The sequence below is a fragment of the Etheostoma spectabile genome, chromosome 12, assembly GCF_008692095.1.
Source record: "Etheostoma spectabile isolate EspeVRDwgs_2016 chromosome 12, UIUC_Espe_1.0, whole genome shotgun sequence".
NCBI classification, from domain to species: domain Eukaryota; kingdom Metazoa; phylum Chordata; class Actinopteri; order Perciformes; family Percidae; genus Etheostoma; species Etheostoma spectabile.
In genome coordinates this window covers 22,732,923-22,760,559 of record NC_045744.1, presented here as the reverse complement: position 1 = coordinate 22,760,559, position 27,637 = coordinate 22,732,923, and the positions used below count along the sequence as shown (strand labels likewise).

At 40.0% G+C, this 27,637-nt stretch overlaps 1 protein-coding gene and 1 long non-coding RNA gene across 3 annotated transcripts in view; one reads left to right on the top strand and one right to left on the bottom strand.

Annotated features, from left to right (window-relative positions):
- The window catches only part of LOC116699636 (cadherin-6), an 82,871-nt gene that overhangs the window by 16,460 nt on the left and 38,774 nt on the right, over positions 1–27,637 (bottom strand). For both annotated transcript variants that reach the window (XM_032532318.1, XM_032532319.1), the window contains exons 3-7: positions 23,892–24,186; positions 22,973–23,092; positions 18,048–18,221; positions 6,492–6,679; positions 2,441–2,691 (exon numbers count right to left, since the gene is read on the bottom strand). In XM_032532318.1, coding sequence (XP_032388209.1) covers positions 2,441–2,691; positions 6,492–6,679; positions 18,048–18,221; positions 22,973–23,092; positions 23,892–24,186 — 1,028 coding nt within the window. The remainder of the gene's footprint in view (positions 1–2,440; positions 2,692–6,491; positions 6,680–18,047; positions 18,222–22,972; positions 23,093–23,891; positions 24,187–27,637) is intronic.
- On the top strand, positions 933–12,604 carry LOC116699682 (uncharacterized). Its single transcript, XR_004334481.1, has 3 exons — positions 933–1,115; positions 4,249–4,256; positions 12,594–12,604. It is a non-coding gene; the product is annotated as an uncharacterized LOC116699682 (long non-coding RNA).

Below are 27,637 nucleotides of genomic sequence, written 5' to 3'. Positions count from 1 at the left end.
AGGCTTGAAGGACGGCCAGGTAGGCCACCAACCCTCATCTCCAGTCTGGGGGTCTAGCATAAGCGTCTGTAGGTTTCAAATGCAGGAGTAAAACCAAACACTTGTAAAAACCTAGAGAAGACAAGGACCAGGGTTGGTTAGTGCTCTGGTTTAATGGCATTTCTTTAATCATGATTGTTTGTTTTCCACTTGTCCTACACTTCTCTGCTTAGACTGGATAGATGGCCACAGTCATTCCTGCCTGTGGCCATCAAACTTTCTAACTCCTCCCTCTAAGTGTCTGACACACAGACACTTAGATAGTTTTAAACTGGACATTATTATCTGTTTTGTGCAAAAACACCTACCTAAATTATAATGTGCAATACTTTGCTGCTATTATTTATTTGTTAATTAGTGTTCACCGTAACAATTCATTTAACTATGTAAAAATCGTACATAGCCACACTCCTTATATTTCTTTTATTTTTATATTTTAACTCTGATATTCATATACTTCTCTATTTACCACTATCTTCATTTGTATTCCTTTTGTCTTTTTTGCAATATGTGCAACTGTAACACAGAATTTCCCTTCGGGGATCAATAAAGTATTTCTGATTCTGATTTCCATACACCAGTGTGCCAGTTCTTGGCAGCAGCTCGAGTTTGAATCCGACCTGCAGCCCTTTGCTGCGTGGTGTCATATAGACTGTAAAATTTGTCGATGGAGCATTCGTGACGTCACCTATTGGTGTGTGTACGGCCGCTGTGAAGCTTGAAGTTATACGGTGCTGAGGGCGTTGCCATCTTGGTTTTTTGCAACCGGATGTGATGATTTTTAACGAGATGGTGGAGCTGGGGAGGCGGATGCAGCCAAGCAAGTGTTATTTATGGTTGCAATGGCGCTGCGGTAAGCTAAGCCCTAAGGGGGGAAAGCTGTTGACTTTCAACCCTTCGGAAGCGAGTCATCCAGCTGAGGCGCAAGTCATCTGCATGTATGGCTGTACAGAAAATCTGCTAACTTTTCCTTGAGTTATCAGCTAGCAGTAGGTAGCTAGCTTGTTTGGCAGAATGCTGAACAAGACATTTTTGGGCGACCAAATGTTCCAATTAACTTCGATGAAGTGAAGACAGTTTTTTTTTTCTACAGCCTATGCCTCTCTCTCTGTCTCTGCCCTTTACTTTCATTGTTATTATTCAGCTGCTCTAATAAAAGCAATAAAGAAAAAAAAAACATCAAAAGATTTCCAGGATGCATTGATGCCATTTGAGTAATGATTAATCACTAACAGGAGAGTAACAGAGCTCAAACTATCCTAATGCCAGGCGTCAACAATGGACAGCACTGCAGCGAGGCCGAGGGGTTTAAATATAGCCTGGATGCGCAGCTTTCGGATGTGTATGTAGTCAGCAGTTTTCACACACAGCTGTGTAGTCCGCAGGTCTATGGTCGTATCACTGATCACTATACCACCTATCTTAAATGCTACTTCATATTTCTCCTATGTTTCCTGTACTTTCAGACTCTCATCAGAACTCTTCAGAAGCCTTTAGTGAATCCAGGTCCATTTGAAGTCAGACTTCATTCAACTTCGATATGGTTTTGCTGAGACTTCAGAAAAATCAGAAATGCCTCCTTCTCTGTCAAGACAAAGCAGACACACAAGTGCTGCTGCATTTGTAGTTTACAATCCCTGGACAAATCCCAATGTGTTAGCAGCGGGACAAGACCTGCCCTTATCTGTAGATATGAAGGAGAAATCAATCACAAAGCTCTTGTGTTTCAGGCTACCGTTAGTCAGTGTGTAGAACAGTGACGTTTCTGCTTTATGAAAATATAGTTTTAAATAAAGATTTGATTGGCTATAGACTAAAAAATACAAGCAGAGAAAATGAAAAGATTTATTTTAAGTTGGATTTTAAATCCAAGCAAATGCATGACTCATTACAATTGCAAAGCAGGGCTGCAAGAAAAAGCGGCTCCATCCGCACTGAGCGTCACGCCACGGATTCACCCAATTTTTTCCACATTGATCTAAATTGTAATATTAGTAGGACACTGGCACAGCATTTCTTCACCTTTCCTTGTTTAAATTAGTTGCCACTGTGTCAATCCACCAGAAAAAGTAAGATGACAGAAGCTGTAGTCTGTAAATGGAAACTAAAGCTGGATTTCACACAATTTGCTAAACACTTTGCTCACTTGGGCATGGGGAAATCAGCAAATATCTCATAGTATGATACTGACCATGTAAATCTGATATTGGATATCGAGAGAGAGAGAGAGAGAGAGAGAGAGAGTAGAAAATGAACTAAAGAAATCCCTAAACTTGAAATCCCAAAGTGTCTCTGAGAAGTCTATAGGTCGTTTAGTGTTGTTGTTTTCTGTCATTTATTCATTTTCTTGTTAATTCCCGCCCTATTTTCAGGATAATTTAAAAATAAATATTGGACTTACTTGACCATGCTGCGAGCTGCGTCGGGGTCCATGGCGCTGACTGAGCCCACAGCGACGCCCACTGCAGCGTCTTCCTTCACCTCCATCAGATAGCTGGCTTTGTCGAACAGCGGCGGCTCATCCACATCGTCCACGCCGATTCGAACCGTTGCCATGTCTTTAGAGCCTGCGGACATAAAGCGAGGGTCCACCTGGGTGTTCTGGACCTGGATCTCTACTGTGTACGATGGCTTCTTCTCAAAATCCAAAGGCTGCAAAGAGACAAAAAGAGAAAACACAGTAGGGATTTATAGGGTGACTCAAGTTTTTTTCAACCTGCACCCCGTTTTCCTGTGTTTTTGTGTCTAACTGACTAATGGGAACAACAATCTTTGATACTGGTCCAATATTAAGCAAGTCGCAAAAATGTTCCAATGTTAACATTAATGGGCAATTGTGCACCTTCAATTTACATCCGCTAGAAGTGCTTGTTTTGCCACTGACATGCTTAGATTATTATTCTAAGTGTCTGAAAACATTATTTAAAAGATCTACAGAGGTAGACCTTTATGTTAAAGAGTAAGATCTTTTGTTTAACGTGAAACAGCCCCAAAAGCACCAATCTCACCAGACTCCATTTAAATAAACAGTAGTTTTATCATGGTAAAACACACTTGATTCAACAGAAACAAAATAAAACTTTGAAAAGCTGTCTTGCGTCATCTTTCCACTGTTCCAACAATCACCACTCTATACATGTGAAAATATGTATTTTCTAGACACGCTAAAAGTATTGCTTATTTAAATTGAGTCTGGTGAGTTTGGTGATGATGATTTCAGGGGCTGTTTCTGCTTAAACAAAGAGGTTTTCACTCTTATAAAAAGGATCTTACTTTAACAAAAAGCTCTATCTCTGTAGGGAACTTTTCCATAATGTTGTCAGACACTTAGAATAATAATCTGAGCATGTCCGTGGCAAAAACAGCCCTTTAAGTGGACAAAATTGTCTGTGTGCAAATGCCCTAAAGGCCTAAAGGATTACAATGCAGCCTGGTTCTATGTATGAGAGACACCTTTCACATTACATGTAGTCAGTTGTTAAAGGCTAAAAAACTACCATTCTACCATGTTTGCTGAAACTGACCTTATGTTCCAGAAGAAAAAAAATCCACCTACAGCCTGCAGTACAATTTTGCAAAAATCCACCGCTCCCCTGTTCAGATGCACCAATCAGGGCCAGATGGGGTGTCTAACTGCGTGTCAGTCACAGCTCATGCCCATGAATTCATTCTCTTTTGTGGGGGGAGGGGCTTAGGAGACCATTTTGGCCTTTACCAGACAGGGGGGAGGGACTGAGAAGTTGTTGATGTTCAAATTGTTCGGCTAAATCCTGGATCTTCGCATTGCTACCTAAAGCATCTTTAATATAAAGTCATTGAATAGTGAAGCTTTAAATATTGGGCACAGATTTTAAGATTTAGACGGCAAATGCAATTTCTGATACCTTTTGCTTTTGAAGGGTGGTTGTTTTGGACCTGGTCTATGGGATACACAGTACAATTATTGATAAACATGTTTTTGTAATCTTATGGTAAAACATGTTGCATAAGGAAATAGACTAGCCTGAAGTCCAGACTGAATTGCTATAACTGACCAGCCCAAACACAGAAAGTCTTTCTACTTTCCATAGTCATAGTAACAGTAGGCTTTACAGGCAGAACATCACATTTACTTGTAATCCAGCAAGTGAATTACTTTAATATATCTTTTAATTTGATAGCTGAGAAGTTGAGCATCAAAGACGGGATTTAAGGAATGTAAGAACGTAGCTCTTATTGTATCAGGACTGTCTGAATGATAAAAGAAAGAAGCGAACAGCACAGGCTGATACACAGAGAAATCTAACGTTAATAAAAATGTGATTTAGGCAGCTGCCACGTTCAATGTGATGACGAGTAAGAATAGTTTTTCAAAGGTGGAAATAATGTTGATGAAATGTGTGTCTTGACAGCAGCTGTGACAATTTGCAGGGGTTTAGTTTTACTTAAACATCTCACAGATTGCTTTTCCCCTGAAGGAATCCGGATTTTCCTCATCTCGTATCCTGCTGAAAAAATTCTTTATTTTTTTGTAAAGTCAATTCTTTCCTGAGGTTGTGTCAGCAAGAGGAACAAAAGAATTTCTAAATATCAATTATAGAAACAGTAAAACACCTGTGAAAGGGGCCCCCCCCCTGGGATGAAAAAAAAAGCACAATCCTGTGTGTTTGGGGCCTTGGGAGAGGCCGGATGAGGCTTTTTTAAAGGGAAAGAGAATACGTTTAATTTTTGGGTTTTTTTATCTTCAAACATGCCGGGCTTTGCAATGTAAAAATACTTAAAAAAAGGATAGTGGGAAGGGTCTCATAAATCAAAAAATGGAGATCTGCGAACACGCTTAGAAATTATTGGATTTTAACCCAAAACCGTGAGAAAAAATATCAAAATAATTAAAAGCCGGCTCATTTTAAAAGGGATTAGGAAAGAACAGATTCCCGAATTTATAAAAAATGCATTTGGGCTTTTGCGCTTTTCTCGTCTTTATGTGTACTCACTAGATACGTTGTTTTTGTTTTTTTGGGGGCTGCCAAAAACCCTTTTGGGCCATCCCCTAGGGATTACAAGGGGCTGCTATTTAAAGCTGTTTAGACCAAGGAACGACGGGGCTGAACGTTTCACAAAGGTGCAGGAAAAAGTTGCACCGGTCTCAACTGGACTCAGCCAAGCTGATGGCGTCGCTGTGACTCAGCTTGTGAAGTCACCCGAGGCTGGTTTTAGACAGCCAGTAGCAAAGTCAGCTTCTAAAGTCAGCTACAAGCTATATAAATTAAATGATCCATAATCCATTTTATTGCTATGTTACAGACTGTCAGCTGCTCAAAATGGCGGTTGAGCCGAAAGTGAACGACCGACTGCGAGCACGGTATGTGGTCGAGCGAGACAGTGAGGCTGGAGAGAGGGAGCGTTGCTATCACATAAATAAAATGCTGCCTTCGCCGATTCATCACTAGAAATGCAACAGTAGCAAGCATCACACTATAACTGACGTCATCCACATCTACATATTTAGACGCAACAAATTATATATTCAGCTACAAAAATGTCAAAAGGTCAAAAGATACGACGGAGACACAAAAAGTCGTTGCTATGGAGATGATAAAATGTCTTGTCTCGTAACGTCGGTGTAAACTGACAGGATTAAGGACGTTGCAGACAGGAGCGTTGCAAGTATCAACTCTTCTCGTAGCAAATCTTCCGGTCTTGCATATACAAAATATGTGGGGAAAACCATAAAAAACAAAAACAATGTAGACAAACAAATATGTACAGATCATCTCTGTAAAGATCTTTTTTTCCTCGTCTCCCAGGCTTCATGAGATAACTGGCTCGTTTATGTGTTTCCCATGTGAAAAGCCATCTCATTCCATGAGCAGAATCGATAATTACAAAATCAGTGCCTGTTTTTGACTAAATCGGACTAAATAAGGCATCACACCGTTCACAATAAAAGGGACAGTAGAAAATAAATTGGATTTTTTTTTTGTACATTATTTTTTGGGCTTTTCGGCCTTTATTTGATAGGACAGCTAGGTGACAAAGGGGGACAGGTCAGATTCGAACCCCGGACCTCTGTCTCGAGGAATAAACCTGAAAGTGTATGTGCGCCTGCTCTACCGATGAACCAACCCGGCCACAGAAATCATTTCCTCCTTTCATTTAACAACATTTCGGACGTATCTGCTTTACTTCTATATTAACATATCTTCAACAGTCTAAGTTTAACACTCAACTGATCTGCTACAACTGGAATTTACTCTGTGAAGCTACGCTGCTTTTTATTATGTTATCTTATATATAATATAGTAAATTGCTTATTTATAATGCACCTTATAAATAACCTTTTTATGAGATGTTATATTGTGTTTTCTCCTAATTATTCCTGTTTGTAAATCTGGTTTTCACACCAGCGCTGGACAAACTCTTAATTAAAAGTGTTCTAGTATTCTGAGCCCAGAGTTGGGTGATTCTCTCACCTTGCTGACAGTGATGACTCCCTCCTGGGTGCCTTTGTCAGTGGAGATGTTGAACATGTCCATGCCGTCTCCACTCACTATGGAGAAAGACATCTCGGCGTTCCTCCCAATGTCCCTGTCAGTAGCTAGGATTCTCCCAACGGGAGTGCCGGACACGGACGACTCAGGAACACTGAAGTGGTAAACACCTGAAAACACAGAAAAATAAAACTGTCAGCTGCGTGATTTAAGACCGGTGCTGCTTTAATGCATGGAATACCGTAATCTAGTTCTTTTTGCACATTGTTGCCTCTATCTGCCACTAGGTAATACCTCACACACTTGATCTAAAGAGAGAATTCCTGTTCTGAGTAACACACGTACATTTTTTAAACAAAATTCTGAGGTCTAATGGCATTTTTAAGTATCTTTTTGAATTCTCCTTTCAAGGGTATTTGCACATAACCCGATCCCCTGGTGTTTCATATCAAAACGTTCAGAAAAACTCAGCTTTTTGTATAGTGATGTCCAAAATTGTTACAGAGGAACGTATAAAGAGATAATTTGGCCCTAATGCAGAAATATTTCTTAAAACATAACTTCACTCAATTGTTTTTTGTGCTTGAAATGAGTTTATAAAAGTCTTGGGTTCACACAAGTAGCGTAATATATTAATAAATTAATTGAAATATTGTATTAGCCCTTTTTGAGTACGATGTTGTCAAACATCGCTTAGACTTGCTGGTGTTGCTTTTGTCCTCAGAAGGTTAAAAAGCAGCTCAAGACCCCTCCCCCGAAACAGAACGGACCTCCATGAGCAAATGGATGAATACAAGGATCTTTTGAATGGCAAGTTCAGTTTTAAAGCCATTCCAGATGGTTTTCTCGACAAAACTAAAGTTATTTGCATAAACTGTGGATGTATTTGATGTATCAAAATCCACTTTGTGTTCCCTCCCACTTTAAAATTCATTTTATGTTATTTTGTGATCAGCCTCTATTTTTAACAATTAAGATAGTAAGACAAATTTTTCGTGAACGTAGTTTAGTACGATTTTTTTTCTGATAGACTTCATCATTACGATCAACTTTCTGGATTTTGTAGCACCATAGTCCCTTAACTTATGTAGAAATGCTGGAAACGGTATTTAAATAAAAATAAATTTTGAGCGGAGGACTCCCAGATCCCCTGTTTTGCGTGCCCCGCCCCCCCCAACTTCTCAAACCAAAGTTACACCCTTGGTCTCACATACCACCTGAACATTCAAAATGTATCCCATTTAAAATGCATTTAAAATAGATTAAAAATGTGTCATTCCTTTGCTGGTAATCATGAGTGGACATCGATGCGATAAATTGCAAATAAATATCTGGATCAATTGACATAAAATCATTACACTGACCCTTTATGTGGCTATTATGTTGATGTTGCTATTAATTTGAATATTCTTGCCTCGTTTAATTTTATATTTGTACTTTATTGCAATGCCTGATTGTGTCAATGATCCAAGTCCTTGTAATTTGCTCGTTGCTCTCTTTTTAACCCTGGAAGGTTTTTTTTTGTCTCATGTAATCCATCTCAAAGTTTCTTAGATTTTTTTTCCTTTGTTTTTTTTAGGGGGGGGGGGGGGGGGATTCTCTCTGTGTCAACTTACTGTTGGCAGGTGTCTGCATTTTTTGTCTAATGTGGCCCTGTGGGGCCCTTTCAGATGGTTACTGGGATTAAGAGCTGCACAAATAAGTCTGGCTTAACATAAACACAAGAACATCACCACCTGAGACAGTGATTAGAGACTGACGGGTTTTCATCAAGAACCCTCGATTAATCCAACCTTTCATATGGAGTGAGTCATTGACAAGAGCAGGTAAATCAGGTCATAGAACATGGATGCAACACATAAAGTTAAACAAAGACATCGACAAAGTTTGTCATATCACAGCATAAATATTGGACAAAGAAACTATCTATCTATCTATCTATCTATCTACTATCTATATATCTATCTATCTATCTATCGTTCGTCTTTCAAACTTCATAAAGAAGGTTAGACAGGTAGTGTAAATGCTGATGGAAGCCAGGCTCTGGAACAATGTCTCTGCGACAGACTGCTGACTATCATTTAAAAAAGTATTTTAATGTATCTTTTGTGAGTGTGGTGTATCTCTTTGTTCTCTGGAAGAAGTGCCAACGCTGTGTTTTGCCATCAGTTTGAGATTCTGAGCGTTTTCGTCCTCATCGTGAAGCAAACACAGCCTGTCGTCTTGTACCGAAAAGCAGCTTGTTAGAGTCACTGAATGGAGTCAAGCAAACAAACACGTTTAAATGCATGCAAATAAGATGTCACTCTGCTGTATGAACCTCAGGCAGTTTCATATCAGGACGCTTCGTGGTGTGTGTGTGTGTGTGGGTGTGTGTGTGTGTGTGTGTGTGTGTGTGTGTGTGTGTGTGTGTGTGCGTGTGTGTGTGCGTGTGTGTGTGTCAGAGATCTAGTGGTGTGTATAAACTACTTGAGTGAATAATTACATTCTGTTGTGACACAGCAGGTGTCATAAACTCTGACAGCTAGGCAATAGTCAACCTGCTACTGTTTTGGTATACTGATGTGTGTGTTTGTGTGTGTAGCCATAGACGCGAGAGAGAGAGAGAGAGAGAGTGATTTGCTAATGTGTATACACAGTACACACATTATCACACTGCCACAGCTGCACCGTCACCCACAATCGTATTTAACAAAGAATCATTTCCCTTACTTACACACATGTGTATGGACATATAAGTTGCTTGTGTCAGGCCCGCTATCCAGCTCTCGGTCCACAGTGAGAAACAAAAAATTGTATTTTCCAACAACCAAACCAAATCAAACTACTAAACCAACACAAAACATCAAACCAAACTGACAAAGCCAGATTAAAATTAAAAAAACAAAACAGAACAAGCCAAGCCAAACGGACCAAGCAAAACCAAATTTGATTAGATTCAAGATTAGATTTCAATTTGTCATTGTGCAGAGTACAAACACAACAAAATGCAGTGTGCGTCCAACCAGAAGTGCAAAAGAAGCAGAAAAGTGCAATGTGATATACAAGTATAGACAGGTGGTGCATAGACAGAACAAGAAATATATTGCAGTTATTAGATTATAAGATTATATGTTATAAGAGCAGAAAAATATGGCTATGTAATATGAACAATGTATGAACAACATGTAGTAGCAGTGGCATTATAATAGTAGAAAGAATAATATAGATGTAGATATACGCAGTGTATTAGCAGAATATATAATAAGAAAAATGGATACTCTGCATGAACCATATAGACAGATATGTACAGTACGTACAGCCATGTGCAGTGTGGAGTTATTATAATCAAACGAATAAACCAAACGGGCCAAACTGAAAGATAAACACAACACAACATGTGTTATTCTAACTGCGTTGAGCATAGATCAAACAAAAAATGGCTACACTGAATAACAAATTAATAGAATCTTATTTAAATCATTGATACTGATTCACAATTAAAATGTAATAAATGAAGTAAGTAATAAACACACCAATACATATATAAGTACAAGGGGTAAAGCATTATAATATCTACAGTTCTATGTTAGTGTACTACGTAACAGTGTTGGTCCCTTCTGAATGGAAGGCTTTCCTGGGTGAATTAATAAGGTGAAGCATGTCCACGTTTAGCCACTAGATCATATAACAATCAGCCAAGCAGAATATAGTGATGGGTGGCAGAGACGAGGAAAAGACCAAAGACTGTACCGAACTCAGCCAACTCAGCCAGGAAGGGACATGGAGGGAAAAAAGGACAAAGAAATAAATAAAAAAACACTTTTGTGTGATTTTGACTTTGTTTTATCTGCAAGATCTTGACTTTGACATGGAGGGGAAAAAAACAAGAACATTTTTTTTTTTTTTTTATTTTCGAGATGTCTACGAAAGACGACATCTCAAATTAAAAAAACAAACAAAAACATCTCGACTTTCAAACTCGAGATCTTGAGTTAGTGTTTGTCCCCGGTAAGCAAAAACGTTATTTTTTTTTTTTTTTCCTCCATGAAAGTTGAGATCTCGAGTTTAGCGTTTGTCCCCAGTACATGCTTTCCCTTCCTGCATGTCACCTCCGGTGCTCTGTAGCCAATAGCTTCAAATGTTATTGTCACGAAACGTCGGAAGTTAGGACAGAAGTGCAAAGAGTGGTTGCTATGGAGACGATACACCGTCTCAATGTTCAGGTTTCAGAACACTGCAGACCGGCTCGTTGCAAGAAGTTGCAAGTTTCCACTCATCTCACGCAGATCTTTGGTCTGAACTGGGCTTAAAGGTCCCAGCTGGTGTGAGACCGTTGCGTACCGATACGTCGATCAAAGAATCATTTTAATTACTGGCATTTGGTGCTCAGTGGGTCGCACATTTAGCCACTGCAAACACATATGTCATACTGAAAAAACATCACAAAAAGCCATTTTACTTTACAATTCCACATCTATTTATGTAGCTATCTCTTAGCAAAATCGTGAAGGAAAGCCAGTGGGAGCCTGGAAGAGCCCAGAGGTAATGAAAGGAGAAGCAGATTCCATCTCTACTCAGATTTCTTTCTGGATGGTTGGAGATTGTGTTGCGTCTCGGCTCTGACACCGGCAGCGCTGATTGGCATCCTGGTGTGCAGTGAAATTATGTGTGAACCGAGGTTTGTGTGACCGTGTGTCTTCCTTTATGAGAAGCAATTTCTCTATATCTGATCTATGAAACATTTAACATTGCCTATTAGTTCAGCAATTTTAAGAGTTAAAGGTATTGAGCTGATGCATGTATTGTTGATGCAGGTTTTGATGTTTTTTGATGTTTCTGTGTTGGCCTATATCATGTGTATGCCAATGATCATGTCTTTTGGTGTGCATTGAGCAACCTATATGATCGTCTGATCGGCTTCTCTCCATCTAGAGTCGTGAAGGGTAGAGACACTACGGGTGATCACGAAAGGTAGCACTAAAATTGACTAATTAGTGTGAAGGTAGTCTCAAGTGGGTTAGGGTTAGGGTTTTATCTGTCTAAATGTTTTTATTTTTAACTGTTTATACTTGTTTTATCTGTTTGTGTAGGAGCCATTTGTTTCCACCTTATTTGATTAGGTTGATTTAGTTATTATTTTTAGCCACTTGGGGGAGTATTGCACTGGGTGTGGTACGTCACTGGGAAGAAGGTATATTTACAGGTGCGGTAATCAATGAGAAAAGGTGTGGATGGCGGGGAACACACGGTTCTTACCGTAGCCGTGAACACGCCACAACATATCATATCAGCACTAGATGAAATACTATTTTATGTGAAGTGACCCCTTTTTCTACTTTTATAATAAACGGGAACACCACCCAAAGACAATCAATGCTTGGACTGAAGATCTTTTTGCTACGCGTTGAGAGCACCATGCCATCCATACCGAGGCTTATAGAATAGCCTCCACAGTTTGTTTGTTTGTTTTTTACTGATTTTGTGTAAAGCACTTTGAATTGCCCTGTTGTTGAAATGTGCTGTACAAATAAAGCTGCCTTGCCTTGGTGAAATTCTTTAGATATCACTGTATATATAGTTATGAATCATGACCATAACACATTCAATTTGGCGGCAAAGAATATCTTAAAAACGGCAAAAAAAGGTAAAGATGCCAGAGTACATAAACGATCACAGAAGGGAAGCAGCTAGCTGTCGCCGTTTGTGGGTTCGCAGGTGCAGGAAACAAATTCATGGTAACAGCAAATTCCACCAATCGTAGAAGTTGCTGTTATGCTTAGGATTGTGGGTAGTGTAGTTCTAGCTTCTACAGCAGACCTGGGCACTGTACAGCCCGTGGGACACATCTGACTCTTTGGGCAGAAGTTAGCAATCAAATGTAAATAAATATGATATGAAAGGCAAAGACATCCCAGAGCTCTCAGATGTAAACTACATGGCTGATTTGCTGTTGATGTGACTGTAGTAATAAATGAATTAGACACCAAACTGCAAGGCAAGGGCCTATTTGCACATGAAATACAAAAAAAATAGTGACATAGTGTTGGCATTTGGTACCATGTCGGCTTCACTTTTTCATGTTCTAAGAAAAAAGTAAAAAAGAAAAGCTAATTCTGTAGTTAGACTACAACCCAAATAGTATTATCCCTTTGTAAAGTTAATTTAATGCTGTTCTTTAAAAAATGGCAAAAAACATGGACCTTTTGGTCCCAATTGCATCCATGGATGTTGATTAAACAGTGACATACCCGGTAATTGCATTTTGTACCGTCTGCTTCACTTTGTTCACGTCCTAATCACAACATTTGTGCCCTTAACAGTCGCAGCTTATCAAAGTACTGCTTGATAAGCTGCTCTTTTACAAAGAGATAAAATTACTATGGAGCAGAATTGAGTTTGACCTGTTGGTCCAGTCCTCCACTACAGTCCCTGTTTTACCGGATCAAAAACCTTTGACATCGGAGCTTCTGGTAAGACTACCCTGAATGGTTTAGACATTATGGTTAGGAATCAAAATCCTTATTAAAATTCATGGGCTTTTTATTCCTTCCGAAACCACACTGTTAAGCTTCATTTACATTGCTAAATTTTTGGATTAAAAACAGATTTCTTTTCCTAAGTTTACACCTCGCCTTCACACTGCTCTGAGCCCAACATGACATCATGCCTTTGCGTAAGAATTCACGTCAACTTTCTTAAGCCCAGTGGCGTGTTATCTGTACGCATTTTGAGCTATCCGCATGTATGTCTCCGCTGTAAACAGTGGACGTAAACACCACTTGGCATTTCATCGGCACTTGGCATGTTATTACGAGAAGAAAGCGATGGTTGAGTTTAGGAAATGTGACACGTGGGTTGGGTTTAGGTGAAGAAGAACCAGTTGGCTTTAGTAAAAAAAGAAACCGACGGTTGAGTTTAGGAAACGTGACACGCGGGACACGATCCATGGTCTACTGCAGGGGTGCTCATTACGTCGATCGCGATCTACCGGTCGATCGCAAAGGCAGTGGGGGTAGATCGCATGGCATCAAAAAAATAAATAAAGATGTCAGCCTATCATCCATCTGCACAATGCCAATATTTGTCACTTGATTGAAATACAGGACAACCAGTCTAACGTCTGATACTTTCGTCAGCCAATCATCCATCCTTACTATGACATTTGTCACTTGATTGACATACAAGACAACCAGTCTAACGTCTGTTTTTTTTCATGGGTCAGCACTCAGCACGCATGTGCATGCAACAGCGGCAAAATTCCAGTAAGCAAGCGAGTTGCCGAGTTAGCCTAGCTAAGTTATTTCTAATAATCTAAAAAAAAAGGTATAAAAAGGAGTGCGGGAGCTGGACCAAGTAAAAAGCCAAAAACTTACCACTTCCATACAGAAGGGGAGGAGGACTTTTTTTTTTTGCAAATCTACCATTGCTATTCAGAAAAAGGTAAATGTGGAGCGGCATTTTCGTAAAAGCTACGACACTGAATTCCCTCCAAAAAGTGAACTGAGAAGGAGAAAGGTGAAAGAACTAAAATCCCAGTTGTCTGGACAGCAGGCCTTTTTCTCACAGCTTACCACGAAAGCAAAGACCGCCACCGAAGCATCGTTCCGGGTGAGTCACGTCATCGTTAAACACAAGAATTCCTTCCAAGACGGAGAGATGATTAAAGAGGCATTTGTTGAAGCGGCTGATTCGTTGTTTCAAGACTTTAAAAACAAACCTGACATAGTATCTTCAATCAAATCTCTCCAGCTGTCAAGAAGTACAGTTCCACGGCGCTGTGAAGGAACGGCCGAGGACGGGACCGAGAAACTTAGGAGGGACATCGCAGACTGCGAGTGTTTCTCACTGCAATTAGACGAGTCTACAGACGTGAGTGACACAGCCCAGTTGTGCATTTTTATTCGTATGGTGTTTACCGATATGACTGCAAAAGAGGAGCTGTTAACAGTACTGTTAATGCGGTTATGCAAGGTACACCAACTTATATTGTACATATCAGTTTCAATATATTTATAAATAAATATATGTTTTTGCATTTTTATAGTAGGTAGATCATTTTGACTTGGTCATTTTAAAAGTAGCTCGCAAGCTGAAAAAGTGTGGTCACCCCTGGTCTACTGGGTAAACCATGGCAACTACCAGCATCGTGCCGAGTATACATGCTGCCACCTATTTATGCCCAGTATACGAGAATGTTGATGAGATGTGCGGTTTGGGTCTGTTAGTTTAATCAGAGAGTAGTGCTTCTACTGGAGCTAAAAACACCTGTGTATATGTAGATCGCTTTGGCTCAAAACATTGCTTAAAAACCAAAACCAAAACCTGTCAATAACAGGCTACGCCTACATGACACTATTATTATGTATTAGCATTATATCTGCATTAATGGATTAATTCACATTTCTATAGATTAAGTTCCAATCATGAACATTAGATGGACTAATCTGTCACTATGAACACTTGTTGTAATTAAGGAACCATTGCGGATCCATCAATGCATTAATGTATGTAGGTTTCTCTGTTAACAGAGACAGAAAGAGTGACACACAGAAAACAGGAAGCATACAGTATATATTTATAGATTCATCCTCATTTTGGGAGAAATGCAATGTGTGTGTTAAGTGCGGTGACTTAAACAGAATGATAATGCCCCCTGCAATCTGTTCAGCAGATACTAGGGGGGTCTTATTTTGCACCCTGAACTGGAGATGGAAACAGCGGGTGAATGGGTTCTCCACGCTGATGGGTGGACAAGAGAAGGGAAAAACTGACACTCTGATTCAGTGACTGTAATTAAACGAGGCAGAGACGGAGAGGGAAAACAAGTAGAAAACGAAGAGATGGATCCAGAAATCCAGAGAGCTGGATAACTAAGTTCTGCCTTCGTGTCAATTCTTAAAGGATTAGACGAGAGAAGGACTGATGTGATCGAGGCCAACAGAGCAATTTACCCACTTCCTTAACTCTGTTACAGGCACTGAAACGCATCTGAATGATGGACACACACACACACGCACACGCGCACACACGCACACGCACAAACACACACACCACACACACACACACACACACACACACACACACATATTCTACTACGGTATGTTTGAATACAGCCTCCTGATGAAAAGCTGCCACATTTGATCCAGCTTTTGCTCCATTCAAACCGTAACTGTTATAATGCATCTACTAATGTGATTAGCGGTGAATTACACTGAAACCAGTTCTGACAGACGCAACCGCGGTGCCACTGAGTGATGGTGACAGAAAATGAAATGTTGTTGTCTTGACAACTAAGAACAATAACAACACAACACATTCAAATACATCATATCCGTGTTGAACCAAGAAGACGAGGATCAAAGTTTATTCTTGATCTTGGAAACTGCCGTTGAGGAAAAAAATGTCCCTTCTATAATTATTTTTATTTATTTTTATTTGACCTTTATTTAACCAGGACGTCCCTTGAGATTGAAATCTCTTTTTCGAGGGAGACCTGGCAAAGACGGCACACCAGTTACATTACAAACAGAAATACAGCATAGACAAAATCACACATAGTTATTATTATCGAGCTTTCGATCCCATCACATGAGCTTTATAGGTACACCATCCGAATGAACTCTGAACCCCAGAGGCCCTTTACGCAGCAACGTTTTCAACATAACACGCAACAGTATTTTTACGTTCTGGCCGTCCGTTTACACGACAACGGCGTTTTAGGAGGAGCTGCAGACAAAACCTTTTAACTGAGTTCTAGAGTAAGATGCCTCAGTTTTTAAGCCAAAAACGATGACGTAAATTGTTCAGACAAACATTTGAACGTCTACACTTCCATGACAACTGGGAAACTCCACGCATACATGATCTTGTCTGTTTAGTTCAGTGGTGTACATGATGCAGTTGAGTGTAACGCTATAATTCAATAGCAACATGTTTTTTTAGAGAGTTTTTTTAGTGCTCACGTTACCCTTAAATATAATAATAATAATCCAAAGAGCATGCTGTCAGTTTTCATGGGGACTATTTTTTCAACCAAAAGTAGTTCCATTGAAAAGTGTGACTGGGACGTCGGGATTATTTACAGTAACCGAACAAACCTAAACTATGTGCATAGTTAAATACGCCAGTAAAGGTACTGTAAGAAAATATGTTGGTTTTGGTGAAATGTCCTTTTGAGAAGATATTTAATTTTCAAGAAACAATTTGCATTCCCAACAACATTTCTGTACAGGTGAGTTGGAAAATACCGTAGACTTGAAGTTTCTTTAAAAAATGGTTTCTTCAATAAATGGTGAGGCTGTAGCATGAGCAGAGTGCAGGATTTTAATTTTTAAAAAGACTATTTAATGACAACGCTACATGCCTACATGACATCTTGGATGTTGTTATTATTAGCATTAGCATTGTAGCTGCATTATTGGGTTGAATGTGGCCCATTAGTTCATGTGAATAAAGTTCCAATCATGAACATTAGATGGCAAAAATGGACAGGCTTCTGCTCTTTCTTCTCAACTGTTGAGCCATTCTTGATCCATAAATAAAATGTATTAAGCACTGACCATGGACCTGTTGCCATGGGAACCAGTGCCCGACTAAGTAATCAAAAGATGTATCCCCTCGAGGACTTTCTAGTCTCCACAGGAATAATCATTCTCACACAGATCATTTTATTTAACATTAAATTGCAAAGACTTGTTAAAGACACTGTTACACGCCACTTTAAAGGGACACTCCACTGATTTTACACATCAAGTTCACTTTACCAGTCATGTAGTGTATTAGTCCACCGCATTCTCATGAACGGGTTCGTACGATATAGTATGAACATTTATGTGCACCAATTCGTACGATATCCTACAAAATAGGCGACCGCCGGCAGGTCACGTGACGCCAGCTGCACGAAAAAGTGAGATTCATGCGGTGAAGACAGTTAAGTTAGAAAACCAAAACAACTAGTTAAGATTTAGAAAAAAGACTGTGGTTTGGATTTAAACCCTCGCGAGGAACGAGCACGTGTTTTCTGTGTGAAAGTCTATTGTTTTCCCCGGCAACTTATTATAAAACTGTATTCTATCGTATCCTTAGCGTTCTTATACTACAGCAGTCATTGTGGTGCATAGAGTAAAACATATGTGGAATGGTTACGAATTATAGTGCTTTACCTTTGTAGCTTTATGTACAAATGGTTCATGTAAATGTCCTGACTAGTCTATATATGATGTATTCTGTAGCTTTGTAAGAAGTGCTCCAAACCCTGAAAAAACTATTCTGATAATGTCATCAGGGTTGTCTCAGCATGGGTTTAGAGACTACAGACTTTGAACAGAAGCATAAATTGGAAAACTTGTGATTGTAAGTTTGATAAAAGCGGGCCTTTACCAGACAAATAGAAGATGCTATCTAGTTGCATTTTGGGAAATGAAGGCTTCAGCGTTGAGTAAACTGTTCATGTGTCACAAGATATGGAAAAACACAGCAGTTCTTCTTCTTCTGAACTGTAGAATAATAAACGAGAGGGCGACTCAGCCTTTCATCATTTGTGTGCCATTGTCTTACTCTGAGTGAAGTGGGGAGGGTTGTCGTTGACGTCCGTGAGCGTGATGTTAATCGTGGTGCTTCCAGTGAGACCTCCTCTCTGTCCCGCCATGTCTTTAGCTTCAATCACCACCTGATAGTGCTCCCTCTGCTCGCGGTCCATGTCGCCAGGACCCAAGGCGGTCCGGATCACACCTGAACAAAAAGAAACACGCTCTTGTTTTGTACTCTGCTCTGCAGTTTCTCTTTTTTTTTCTTTACATTGCTTTGTCTTACTCCTCAGCCCTCTTTCAACCGAATCCCACATCATGTTACAGTTCATAGAACAATCAAAGGGCTTGCTGTTTCCTATTCAAAGTATTTATTTAGGTGAGACTAAAGGGAACACATCTGACTTTATGTCACACTGATATTTTGCGTTTTCCAATCAGTACACAGCTTGTACACATGTTCTGCAGATCAAATCACACTGTATCTACAGTGGTAGTTCAAATCAACTGAAAAGGATGTATTAAAAATGCCTTTGATCTTTAATCTTTGTGTCTGGATGTTTATGTGTTGGAACTATTTTTTGGCAAATAACAGCAGACTCATAACTATAATTTGTATTTGATTAGTAGTAGTTGTTTTGGGTGATACGTTAATGTGGACTACTTTTGTAGCATTAAAGTGGTTTTCCCAATGAAAGGTTAGGCTATATTGCAATGAATTGGCCCCTTCTGATCTCAGGCAGTATGACAGGGCCTGGAGATCTGTGGGATTTTCTTCCAACTACATTTTTTATTCAGTGCATGTCCATACTTAAAGTTAAAATCCTTAAGATTTCAAAACATATTTTTTTTTTTAAATAGATTTTTTATATCTTTTTTCTAGCCAGAAAACAAACTGTGGAAAAAACATCAGAAAAAAGTGGGTGAGGCACATCTAATTATCTCTAACGTAACAGCCCCACACATGCTGGTAGATGCACTGTATGCTGCCAAGTGATTAAATGCTTTTTGGTGTCTAAACGTTTTGGCATAAGATTACTGTAAGCCCCACAGCTAAGCAAGTGGGCGTGTGTGCTGTGAAATGAGTATGGCTAAATTAGGGGATGAGTGTGTGGGAGCGGCGCTGTCCGTAGCGCTGAAATAGAGCAATCAATACCAGAATCGAAATACTTTATTGATCCCCTCGGAGTAACTGTTGCAGTTGCACACAGTCCGATTCCAGGTACAAAAACATAAGAGTAAGAAAAAAACGACTCAATGAAAGTGAATAAAGTAACATTATGGAGCTGAAGCAAAAAAGCTAGTTAAAGTAAGACAGGTTGGGTTAAAAAGAAACTTCTAAAAAGAAACTAAAAGAATATGTTTCTTTAACAATTTCACAACAATCTTTTTGTAATTTACTGGAGTAGAGTGTGAACATCAGTAGAACAAGTGGCTGAACATGTCTACAGTACTGTCAGCTATCGCACATGTACGAATGAAGAAATACATTATTATTTTCGTGCAAAAAAAAAAGAAGTATGCCCAGTCCACACGGGCTTACAAGACACCAGGATCCCAAATAAGAACATAAATTGAACTAATAAACCTTCTTGTCTTTTTTGCCATGCTTTAGACACAAAAGTCGCCAACTTATATACGTTAAATCTAAACAGCCACTCCATTTGGCCGTCATCAGTACACCAGAACATGTCAGGATTTTGAACATGCAACTAATACATTATTGCACCGAGTAATTATTGCACATAATTGTCCAAGAATATTTACATTATCGAGACGGGATGTGGAAATACGTGTTGTGAGTCCAGTTTTGGCACTTTAAGTGTGTAACACTCAGAGGGAGAAGTTACACACAGACAGACAGACACACACTTTTTATTGTTGGAGCGCTATAATTCCTTTTCATCCACAGACAGACGGGAAGCAACAGGGAAATGGCAGGACAGTTAACAAGAAAAAAAGTGAGAGCTGCACATCGGTGTGTACAGCTGATTCTATGGGTCTCCCTTTGCTGATGTGGAGGGACTGAATGCTTTCTCTTTAAGTTTATTTTTAAGAGCTAGCTCTAGGCGTTGTCCTATGTGCTCCAGGCACTGTGGATTTTTGATGTGTTCTGTGATTTCTTTTCTCTCCCCCTCACATGTCGGCACAGCAAAGATAGGCGGGCTCTATGATGATGGCAGATTTGCAAATTTTGTTTATTGAAGAAAATAATTTAAAATGTGTTTTGAAATGAACAAATATTATAAGTAAAACCATGAGCCTGAGTTTCGAACTAAATGTTTTGTAGGGTAGAACTAAATATGTATTCTGCATCTCATTTTTGGCTGTCCTATCTGCCGCTCACTGGGGATTGACAGGACATATAATCCAACTAGATTTGAGCTCATTAATATCAGCTCACTGTTTACTGTTGGCTCTCTGTACATAGTAAAGAGCTGTATCACATCACTGCTAATGTTGTCTATATAGCGACAACGTCACATTTCCGGGATTGCTCTGATGCAGCCGGAAATTCCGCTGGATTTCCCTTATTTTCAGCCAGATATGCGTTGCCTTGGACTTCCTGTATGTTATCATTTTAAACAGGATTTATGAGGACTGTCCTCAGATCTCTGCAGGGTAAATCCAGAAAGCTAGCTTGACTATCTGTCCAAGCTGAGGACTATGGTTACCTGGTCCTCAGGTCTCTGCGGGTAAATCCAGACAGCTAGCTAGACTATCTGTCCAATCTGAGGACTATGGTTACTGGTCCTCAGGTCTCTGCGGGTAATCCAGACAGCTAGCTGGACTATCTGTCCAATCTGAGGACTATGGTTACCTGGTCCTCAGATCTCTGCAGGGTAAATCCAGACCAGCTAGCTAGACTATCTGTCCAATCTGAGGACTATGGTTACCTGGTCCTCAGGTCTCTGCGGGTAATCCAGACAGCTAGCTAGACTATCTGTCCAATCTGAGGACTATGGTTACCTGGTCCTCAGGTCTCTGCGGGGTAAATCCAGACAGCTAGCTAGACTATCTGTCCAATCTGAGGACTATGGTTACCTGGTCCTCAGGTCTCTGCGGGTAATCCAGACAGCTAGCTGGACTATCTGTCCAATCTGAGGACTATGGTTACCTGGTCCTCAGATCTCTGCCGGGTAAATCCAGACCGCTAGCTAGACTATCTGTCCATACTGAGGACTATGGTTACCTGGTCCTCAGGTCTCTGCGGGGTAAATCCAGACGCTAGCTAGATATCTGTCAATCTGAGGACTATGGTTACCTGGTCCTCAGGTCTCTGCAGGGTAGATCCAGACAGCTAGCTAGACTATCTGTCCAATCTGACGACTACAACAACTTTTGAACGTACACACTTTCCACCAAAACATGTTCCTTCCCGAGACTATTTGCGGGGGCACCGTGTCTCTGTTTGGCGCTTAGCGCCGCCCAAGACGATTATGTTTGGTTTAATTAAATGCTAATAAACTGAAGCACGTTTTTCTCTCATCCCGAAATGCTATGTGGACTAGGCAGACCCTCCTCCGTGGCGCTGCGGAGGAAGGTCTAGTAATGCGAGTCTATGGCTAACACATAAAGAATATCCAGCTTCTGCACATTAAAGCCATTTATAACTTTAATGCACAAAACTCAGTGTAAGATTGGTCTCACTCTAGGAAAGTAAGAAAGACAAGTCCATTTCCCAAAATGTTAATCTATTCATTTAATTCACATTTGTTTCAATATTCTTGTTCTCTTCTCACTTCGTGTCAGTTTCGAGAGAACATGTAATACTGCTGTTTAATCCAGCGAGTAGTATCTGTCCGGGTCCATGACTCCTCTGTTTGTTAGAAACAAACAGATGAGTAGAGAAAGGAAGATTAATGCACCGATTATCTAACTGCATGGCTAACATTTACAGATAAAAGTACATTCTATCAGGCATGGGTTAAGCTCCACTGTGTTTTTACATCTACGTTTATGACAGCAGATTTTACGACAAAGGCCTTTTGTCGTTCTTTTTCCAGGGTAGTGAAATAAATGTGCAGGGGGGATGTGCACTATTTACATTTCATTACCAGTTATTTCCAGCTTTTCATGTTTTATATTAATAGAAAAACAGATGTATTGGTGTAAAATGACATATGGAGCTGAAACAAAGACGAAGATGCTGTCCCCGCTACCTGTCCATGTGTTGGTACAGACACTGGTGAAAGATTTCCCTTACAGACAAGCTGATCAAATGAGTGACTTCCAAAAGTGGCACTTCTGCTTTGTCATGCTAGCAAAGCAGCAACAAAGTTCACCGCTTTGGTTATACACAGTTAGAGAAACATTTTGGGAATTGTTAATTTGTTGTTTTACACAGGCTGCATCTCATAACCCTTATTTAACAGCTCCTCAACCCTTCGGTCCTCGACTGAACCTGAAGTTGTTCTTAAAGGTTCTCTTAGCGATGTCACCCGTATTTTAGCCTAAAACATGTTTTGTCAAATACAGCAAACATCTCCTCACTATCGGCTGCCGGTCCCCTGAACAGCCCAGACTCCCGGTCACAAGCTCTTTTATTCAAATATTATTTATTTTATTTTATTCCTATTATTATTATTTCATGTAAATTGTATGTATGTCTATTTTTCCTAGTATTTCATTATATTTATATTCTGTGCTGTGTGACAGATTTTGCTGCTGTAACACCGTAATTTCCCATTTTTCTTGGGATCAATAAATATCTATCTATCTATCTATCTATCTATCTATCTATCTATCTATCTATCTATCTATCTATCTATCTATCTATCTATCTATCTATCTATCTATCTTTACACTTTAGGCCTCACAGGCCCGTGAATTGCATCGAATCAAAATGGTATTGTGGCAGAATTTGTGATAACACTAAATGTCGTATAGTTTTAAGAAATCAATATAATGTTGTTTCATGATAAAACGTGCGATTGACACCCTTTTCAAACATACCTGTGTTTGGGTCCACAGAGAAGTACGGGTGTCCCTGGCTGATGCTGTACACCAGTTTGGCACTGTTCCCATACATACTATCATCAGCATCCGTCGCTGTCACCTGGATGACTGATGTACCTGAGAGATACACAATTACATGGCGATTACTGACAAATATCACAATGATGCTTTAATTGTTTAACAAATAATTCAAATATTCAAAAATGACATGGAAAGGGAAATCAAAGTAGGGCAGGGCGATATGGAGAAAATCAAATATCACAATATTCTTGACCAAATACCTGGATGTTGCGAAAATATTGTTGGGCTGACAATTGGCCCTTTCACAAAATATTTTTACAATGAAATTTTAGATAAAAAAGAATCATCAATAATATCAATTTAATGTCTCTGTGGGTATATACAAATAATTGAACAGTTTGGTAAGGGCATCCCTTTACTCTAATGTAGCCTTTAAAACCAGGAAAAGATCACTTGCCATATAACAATTTTACGATACCCAAAATCAAAGATGATCTTTTATATATTATGTACATTAAATACATATTAAATATATAGATGTTTCACCAACAAGGCCCCGGAGCCTCACTGACACTGACTCTTAACCCCCCGCCCCCCCAACCCTAGTCACTTCACTTGTAATAACCTTCATCCTGGACTTCACATCTGCCCATTGCATTTATTATATATTCTTTGCAAATTTTGCACTCAACCCTCAACACTCAACTTATGCAACAGTTGCTTTGTATGTCTATATTCGTTTTTTCCACATAGATGTACTGATTGTGGCAATACAACCTTTTCTGATTTCTGATTCTGACATTTAAATATAACATCGATATATTGTCCAGCCCTAAATCAAAGCAACCCTACCAATCTTCCTGCAATGACGAGGTCCAGTCAGAGTGGTCCTTACCGATATCAGACATCTCAGGCACGCTGCCGGTGTAAACTTCCCTGCTGAACTGAGGCTCGTTATCGTTGATGTCGTGGAGTTTGACGGTGAACTCCGTCTCCGGCTCCAGCTTCTGACCCGTGCGTTTGTTGACCACCGTGGCCTTGAGGATATAAAAAGCCTTCTCCTCGCGGTCCAGGCGGCGCGTGGCGTGCAGGTCACCGTTGTTCTCATCGAGGACGAAGAGGGTGCCGGCCCCCTCGCCGGACAGAACGTACTTGACTAAGCCACTGCCGTTGTCCTGGTCCGACTGGAGCTGCAGATGGACACACAGAGAGTGGAAAGTGCCTAATTATCATCCTCTGCATGACTGTTACATAACGGACTTCAGTGATTCAGAGCTTCAACATACCGTAGTTCAACACATATACAGACTTCAGTCCTAATCTAATCTATTCTAAAGGCTGTTGTACAGCTCATTTTTAAGGACGGGTTTTACCCCCAATCTTCAGTAAAGGCAGGGCCCCTTATGATGGATATATAATGCCAAAATTTTCGTGTTCCGTTCATTTACAGAGCAAAAGATGATTGACTGGTTTGGATTCCTGCAGACAGTTTTAGCAATGATCTTTTCCAAACATTGCAGTATAAGTCTGGTCACATTCTTTATTTTTTATTATTACATAGGTCATGTTTTTGGCTCGGTGTGTCTGTCATTTTGTCTGTTTGTTTGTCTGTATGAACGGAAAGTGGGTCTAGGTGGGAGGCCATCTGCCTCGACCGGTTGGAGAGAGAGATGGATTGATAGAGAGATAGATTAATAGAGAGAGAGAGAGAGAGAGAGAGAGAGAGAGAAAGAGAGGGAGACATCCATGCCAACAAAGCCCCTTGAAAGAAATTGAATTGAACTTAAAGAGAGACAGATAAAGACAGAGAGAGATGTATGTTTCAACATACCGTTTGAGGGACATGCACAGAATTAATTTATTATCTGAGATTTTAACATACTTATCCTGTTAACTTATACAGACTTATTACTCATAATTACATCCAATGTATTGACTCCTTTTGTTGTTTGTACTGTATGTATGTTTGTTGTTATGCTTTGGCAACACAGATATATTGATTTTGTCATGCCAATAAAGCAAATTGAAATAGAAAAATTGAAATTGATAAAGAGAGGGAGAGGGAGAGAGAGAGAGAGAGAGAAAAACTACAATAATTATAGATATGTATATATGTATTTGACTCATAATAATTATAACACAGGGCATAATGGAATGACAAGATAAACAGCGGCAATTTTAGCAACAGTAAATAGTTTCCTTCTATGTTTGGGAAGAGCTTACTGATGCTACATGGATGGAGGGAAAAGAGGATGGACAGGCCAGTGGATGACGGTGACAGGTTTATATAAGACACAAGCAAAGGAGAGCAAAGATGGAAACACAAAAGAGAAAAGACCAAGAGTCAGCTCAAGACAGAGAAACAAAAAAGAAATCTTCTAAAGGCAAAATCAGAAAGCCAGAGCTTGTGTGTTGCGCCTGAAGGAGTAAACATCTATGGGATCTGCTGTGAGATCTGCTGCTTTTTTCTCTGATACCTGCAGCAACAACCTGGCTCCTTCTCGCTCTCTCTCTCTCACCTCTTGTCTCTGTCTGTATCTCTCGACCTCAAGTGGCTTGCTGTTCACCTTGCATCCCTTCATCCCTGCTTCACTCCTCCAGGCCAGGAGTTAGGGTGAAGCCTTTGATTATACGTGAGTGTGTGTGTGTGAGCGAGCCATTATACAGCTGCTCCTTCTCCCACTACCTGTAGAAGCTAAGGCTACATTTATGTAAGGGTCTAATGCGTTTTTATATCATAAAACACCTGATCTGGCAGGAGTGTCAAAACGTAAAAAGCTGTGTTTATCTAAATGAAGTTTGATTCAGTTTGTCACTTGGGGGTTTGGGTTACAGTGCTTCACACTCCTCCCTGTAAGACCAGCACGCCCATGGGCGCACAGATGGGCGCAGGTGAATTTGCTATTTAAACGACGTGGGTGCTTGGACGGGATATGGACAACAGTCGGTCTTAAACTAGCAAAGACACTTGCATCTGGCTTTGCGCTGCGTTAGGTACAAGATAGGGCTCTAATAGTCTACAGCCACGCTAGCTGTTCTGTGTTTTTTATTGGTAATTAAGTATGTTGACCTGATGATGACAATAGATTAACCATTACTAAAATCAGAGGGATTCATCCTGTGGGAACCACTGATGTCCCCATGACAGCATGTACTAAATCAAATAAAAATTATAAAAAAAAATGAAACTGCAAATGGAGCTGCTGAAATGATTTTAGAATTACAGTATGTTCTACTTCTGGGTGTAGAGCTTGCTACACAGAGATAAAAATGAATATTGTCTGTGGATTTGAAGACCTACAGTCTGGTGTCTTGTGTTAAAGTGCTTCTTCAACACTTGCAATCGCAATAAGGACTTCACTTCTATTCAATTCAATCCAACCTCTGCAGGAATAGAGGAATCGGAGGACCTGTCGGCTCTACCAAACCTCACAAACAGCCAGGGGTTAAAGTGGGATCAGGCAGGTGGGGGTTCTAACACCACTCCAAATTCCATGCCTCAATATAACACTTTAAAGTGTCTTACCACTTGAAAGTCTCTATCCACTACACAGCGCTAACCGAGAAAACCCTTTTAAAGCTACTTCACCTGTTACTCTCATTATTTTCTTCTTCCAAAACACTGGTGAAGAACACCAAGAGCAAGTGCCAGGAGTTGAGTTTTCATTAAAACTAAACTGTGACGGGCGTATTAACTGTAAGTCAAATTAATCAGAGCACACAAAGGCCATTTGACGAGTTGCTGAGAAGCATTTACAAAGCTATTTTTTCAACGGTGTCTGCCCCCACATAAAGGGTTTTTATCATATATAGCTGAGTGGTCAGCTCCTCATCCTCTTTCCACTCAGCCATACCAATGAGCCGTGATGGGAAAAACACTGCTGACTCACAGCCTCTTCTTCTTCTTCATAAAAAAAAAATCACAATCTGCAGACTTGGCCTGTTGTTGTGCTGGGTTGTCAATGAGAGGATTTTCCTATCAACTTAATAATCCCACCTCTGTTCCCACAGAAGCTCTGTTCCCCTGAACCAAATAAAAAAGGTCCAAGGTCTGCATAAGCTACTGATGCAATAGCAATGCAGAAACCCTCTGAAACGTGGCAGAATTCTGTTTGACATACCTCTTTTTGTGATCTGACCAAACAGACCAAAGGTTTTGGCCTTTGTCACCTTTCCAGCCATTGGTTTAGACAGTTCTTTTGATTTGGTGCCATGCCTCATTGCGCTTCTGCTTAGGTTGGTATGCATTTCAATTGGTTTACGCCCAAATACCCACAAGATGGGTAACAAATGTACGGAGAAACCAACAGAAAGTCGGGGGTGTTGGGCCACAAGATGCTGACAGAACCGCTTCCGTAACCCTTGGCACACATTTCACCAAGCAAAGTTTCTAATAACCTCCAATTTATTCAGCGGCGTGTATAGTCCTGGTGTTGTGCCCAGCTGACGGCTGTTTCCACGTTTGAAAAAACAAAAGAGCCAATCATAGCTTTACCTATATGAGAATAATAAACTAAATGTCCCTGTTACAAATTAAAAGTTGAATTCATGTCCCTACATTTAGAAGTCTTTTGGACCAATGTGTTTTATGAGTTTAGTCAAATTTAATGACATCGTGTCCACTTTCTTAATTGATGACAA